Source organism: Oxyura jamaicensis (assembly GCF_011077185.1).
Source record: "Oxyura jamaicensis isolate SHBP4307 breed ruddy duck chromosome 13 unlocalized genomic scaffold, BPBGC_Ojam_1.0 oxy13_random_OJ71406, whole genome shotgun sequence".
NCBI classification, from domain to species: Eukaryota; Metazoa; Chordata; class Aves; order Anseriformes; family Anatidae; genus Oxyura; species Oxyura jamaicensis.
Genome location: NW_023304314.1, coordinates 3,877 through 8,478, shown reverse-complemented (window position 1 = coordinate 8,478; position 4,602 = coordinate 3,877). Strand labels below are relative to the sequence as shown.

The following is a 4,602-nucleotide window of genomic DNA, read 5'->3' as shown; positions in this document are numbered from 1 at the left end:
CCATTCCCCCGTCCACTCCTCATCCCACTCCTTCCTCATCGCATGCCCTTTCCACCCTGTCCCACCCCATCCCCATCCCTCCCTGACCCCGTCCCATCCAGATCTGATCCCAAACCCACCCCATCCCACCCCAACCCACCCAATCCCACCCAGCCCCATCCCACCTCGCCCCCTGCCCCAATCCCCCACCTCCCCCTGCCCCAGCCCCTGCCTTGCCCCCTCCCAGCCCCCCCACCCCTCCCCAGCTGCAGTGGGGCACCCTCCTCGTCCCGCCCAGCTGTGAGCCCTTAAAAAATCCTGGGGGCAGCCATGGGCCCATGCTGGCCACCATGGCTTCAGGGGAGCAGGTGAGTCCTCTCCTGGCCCTGCTCAGCCCCTAGTGGGGCTGGGGCCAGCAGCAGGGCCCAGGCAGCCCTGCTGTCCCCTTGGGGCTGTGGGGTGGGGGTCCCGTGCCCTCTGTTGGGGGGACTGGGGGGCTCCTGGGGCTGTCCCCGCTTCCCCAGAGGAGACAAGAGGAGCGGCGGCGGCGCAGGGCTCAGCAGCAAGAGCTGCTCCTGGCAGAGAGCCTGGGCAAGCACCCCCTGCAGAACAGGTACGGGGGGGGCTGGCTGTGGGGGGCCTCCCCCCACACCAGGAGGGGAGGTCTGGGGGGGCTCCAGCCCCGCTGATGCTCCCCTTTCCTCCCCCAGGTGGGCGCTGTGGTTCTTCAAGAACGACAAGAGCAAGATGTGGCAGGCCAACCTGCGCCTGGTCACCAAGTTCAGCACGGTGGAGGACTTCTGGGCGTGAGTGCCTGCTGGGTGGGGGGTGACGGGACCCTTGGGGGGGGGGTCCCCAGGGCACCGCTCCTCACTGCCTCTTGTCTCGCCCCCCCTCTGCAGGCTGTACACCCACATCCAGCTGGCCAGCAAGCTCACCTCGGGCTGTGACTACTCCCTCTTCAAGGTGCGACACCCCCGTGCTGGGGGTTGCTGGGGGGGGGACATGGACCCCAAGCCGGTTGTGTCCATGTGCTGGCGGTGCCTGAGCGTCCCCCTGCCTGTCCCCGTCCCCAGGATGGCATCGAGCCCATGTGGGAGGACAGCCAGAACAAGCGCGGCGGGCGCTGGCTCATCACCCTGGCCAAGCAGCAGAGGCACACGGAGCTGGACCGCTTCTGGCTGGAGACGGTGAGCGCGGCCCCGTGCCCGCCCGGGGGGTCAGGGTGGGGGGATGTCAACCCCTGATGCGGCTCCAAGCCCTGGCAGGACCACCCCAGGCTCCCCTTCCCCTCCGCGCAGCTCCTGTGCCTCATCGGGGAGATGTTCGACGAGTACAGCGACGAGGTGTGCGGGGCCGTCATCAACATCCGCGCCAAGGGGGACAAGATCGCCATCTGGACCCGGGAGGCGGAGAACCGGGAAGGGGTCACCCACATCGGGTAACGTGGGGGGAGTGGGCCCCTGGTGCCCCCCGGCCCCGTAGCCATGGGGGTGTCACCCCGGTGTTTGCCCTGTGCCCATCCCGGGGCAGGGGCTGGTGGTGGGGGTGTCCCGTCCCCTCCCTGGGCAGGGGCGATGCTGCCCCGACCCTGCAGTCCCCTCTCTCCTGCAGGCGCGTCTACAAGGAGCACCTGGGCCTGTCGCAGAAGGTGGCCATCGGCTACCAGGCCCACGCGGACACGGCCACCAAGAGCGGCTCCCTGACCAAGAACAAGTTCGTGGTGTGACTGCGGGGGGAGCGGGACCCCCTGTGCGACCCCGCAATGAATGGCTGCAGCTCAGCCGGCTCCGTGTGTGTGCTGGGCACGAGGGTCTTGGGGTGGGATTTTGGGGGGGGGGGCCTCCTGGGCTGGGGAAGGTGCACGGCCTCACCCTGCGCCCCTCCCGCGGGGTGAGCGGGGCTGGGAGCACCGAGCTGGCACTGTCGGGGCTGGGGATGCTGCGCGTCCCCTGGCCGGGTGCCCGGGACCGGGTAGGATCACCCCGAAGGGGCGATGGGGACTGAGGAGGGGACCCGGGGGGGGGGGTCGGGGGGGAGCAGCCCCGCTCCCGCTGCTGCACTGCCGGCCGCTGGCCACGCGGTGGTGCCGCTCGCCCGGCCTTGGCCAGCTCCGGCACGCCGGGGCCAGCAGCGCGCCCTGCCCGGGGAGGGGGCAGCCCTGCCCGGCCTGCGGGGGGCGGCGGAGCCGGGACCCCCCAGTAACGCACCGCAGGGTGCCCTACCCTGTGTCCCCCCTCTCCTCGCCCAGCCGTGGCAGCGTGAATTGGGGCTGGGGGCTGCTCCCCGGCATGGCCACCCCCTGCAGCATCCCCGCCTCGCTATGGGGCTGAGCCCCAGCACCCCCCAGGGTGTGCCAGCCCCCCCCCCCGTGTCCCCCAGCCTCCTGCGGGCTGTGCTGGGCTCCCGTCCCCATCCCCTCGGCCCTGTGCTGGGGGTAGCAGGGGGGTCCTACCCTTGGGGTGCCCCCTGCCACACGGTGCTGGTGGCCTTGGCTGGGTGGTGGCAGGGTCTGGCTTATTGCCACCCGCACACAGCCGGAGCCGGGGCTTGGTTTGGTCAGAAAAGTGAGGGAGCTGTTTGTCTCCGTGCCTCTGTGGGCTCCTGGCAGCCCCAAGGCAGGGGGCTGGAGGTGTCCACCTGGAGCCCCCCCTTTGGGGACAGGGTGGGCTCTGTCCTCAGCTCCTGCCCACCAGGTGCCTGCCTGCAGGGGCACAGAAGGCACAGCGGGGTGGGGGGTGCTCAAGACCCCCCCCCCCAGCTTGGTGCTCCCTTGGCCAGGGACCACCTGGAGAGTACGGCAGCGCCGGGGCTGTCCCCAGCCAGGGTCACGCCGGGCAGCTGGCCCGTATGCCAGCCAAGCTGGCAGCCCTGTCAATAATCATAATTAAAAATTAATACTGATCAAAAGGGAGAGGCAGATGGCAGCAGACAGGCAGCAAGGCTGTGCGGGGGGAACGGGGATGATGCTGAAGCTGGGGGGGGGGGGGGAAACAAGGACGAGGGGAGCTGTGGTGGGCAGCGGGGCAGGAGATGCGGGGTCAGGGTGCTGTGGGGCCCAACAGGGGTGAGGACACGTTATGGGACCCACCAGGTGTGGGGCCAGAGGAGCTGTGGGGCACAGCGGGGATGGGGACAGCAGCACGGTGCTGGGCTGGCAGGGGGCAGGTGCCTGCGTCCCCCTCTCCATGTGGGCAGCGTGGCTCAGTGGTGCCAGGGTCACCTTGCCGGCAGCTGGCACGCAGTTGGGGCCGGGCGCTCGGCAAGCTGCCAGCCCTCCTCGCCCTGCGCCACCGCGCCGGCAGCAAGGACAGGCCCTGCCCTGCGCCGGGCATCCCGGCACGCAGCCGTGCAGGCACCCATCCTGCTGCTGCAGTCGGCACGGGCGCTGCAGGGTTAAAAACCCTCCAGAGAAAGCAGGGAAGGAGCTGCTGGCTGCGTGGCGGGCGCGTGGGCTGGGGAAGAACAGCGGCGCTGGCTCACCGTGGGAGTGGGCAGGCAGCGCGGCTGCGGCGCTGGGGCTGTGCCACGCCACGGGGGCCCCACGCACACCGCCCTGCGCCATCACATCCCCAAGGGACCGCAGGGTCTCTGGGTTCCTCCAGGAGGGGGGTGTGGGCGTGCAGGGGGGGCTCTGGGTGCTGCCAGCAGCCCCTGAGCATCTCCAGGGAGCCCTGTCCCACGGGGACCATCGCCCCCCGTCCCGGTGTGGGCACAGTCCTCCCATCAGGAGCATCGCGGCACGCGGTGGGGGTCCCCGCGACGAGGGGTACCACAGCGCCGTTCCCATGACAACCTCTTCGGAGACAGCGTTCGGTGTGGGAGCAGCAGGAGGAGAGGGGCCCGCGGACCCCTCCTCGCTCAGCATCCCACACGTGGTGGGGCAGAGTGGGGGGCAGCAGTGGGGCTGCAGCCCTGGGTGGTGCTCCTGGTCCCATCCTGCGGCACAGTGCGGGTGGGCACGGTGGTGCTGGGGCTGCTTGGGGCTGCTCCCCTCTGGTAGCGGGGTTTGTGAGTAGGGTCCCACGGCAGGGTTTGCATGGCGGGGTTTGTGCAGTGGGGTTTGCGTGGTGGGAAGGGGTTAAGCGCCTGCAGGACTGTCCCCGGTGCCAGAGGCAGGGCAGAGGGGGACAGCATCTCCTGCCCTGCGCTGCAGAGATCCTGTACCTGAGCAGGGTCCCTCGCTGTCACTTCTCATCTGCGTGACGGTGGCAGCCACGCTCCTGCAACACGGCTGAGCACTCTCCTTCCCCGCGGGGACGGGCTGGCACTTCCCCGCTTGGCAGAGGCGGGCGGGGGGAGCGGGCGGGTGGGATGGGGACAGGGATGGGGACGGAGACAGGAGCCTCGTGCCCAGGGCCCTGCAGCCATCCCCGTGGCGTGGCACTCCGGCTGGCTACAGGCGGTGCCCAACCACCCTGCCCTGCTCCTGGCCACCAGGGCTTTGGGGTTTGCTCCCCTGTGCCCATGCAGTGACCTCAGTGCCCCCCGGCTCACGGCGAGCAGCCCGCGTCTCCCCTTGACGTAAATGCCTCCGAGCAGCCCGGAGGCGGGGGGGCTCCATTAGCACCGCCACGTCCCTGCTGCACGGCACCGGGTGTTCTCCCTGGGGTGGTGGTGGTG

General features: G+C 70.4%; 1 protein-coding gene across 1 annotated transcript; it reads left to right on the top strand.

Annotated features, from left to right (window-relative positions):
* Positions 1 to 285: 285 nt before the first annotated feature.
* On the top strand, positions 286 to 1,762 carry EIF4E1B (eukaryotic translation initiation factor 4E family member 1B). Its single transcript, XM_035312369.1, has 7 exons — positions 286 to 347; positions 504 to 592; positions 690 to 785; positions 882 to 945; positions 1,056 to 1,169; positions 1,281 to 1,420; positions 1,594 to 1,762. The coding sequence occupies exons 1-7, from the start codon at positions 318 to 320 to the stop codon at positions 1,706 to 1,708; spliced, it is 648 nt and encodes a 215-aa protein (XP_035168260.1). The 5' UTR covers positions 286 to 317; the 3' UTR covers positions 1,709 to 1,762.
* Positions 1,763 to 4,602: the final 2,840 nt, after the last annotated feature.

Bases quoted from the DNA above. Each gene is read 5' to 3' on its own strand.
- EIF4E1B (XM_035312369.1), top strand. From the start codon at position 318: ATGCTGGCCACCATGGCTTCAGGGGAGCAG. The intron at 786-881 runs GTGAGTGCCTGC...CCCCCTCTGCAG, and splicing joins ACGGTGGAGGACTTCTGGGC to GCTGTACACCCACATCCAGC. The intron at 946-1,055 runs GTGCGACACCCC...CCCCGTCCCCAG, and splicing joins GTGACTACTCCCTCTTCAAG to GATGGCATCGAGCCCATGTG.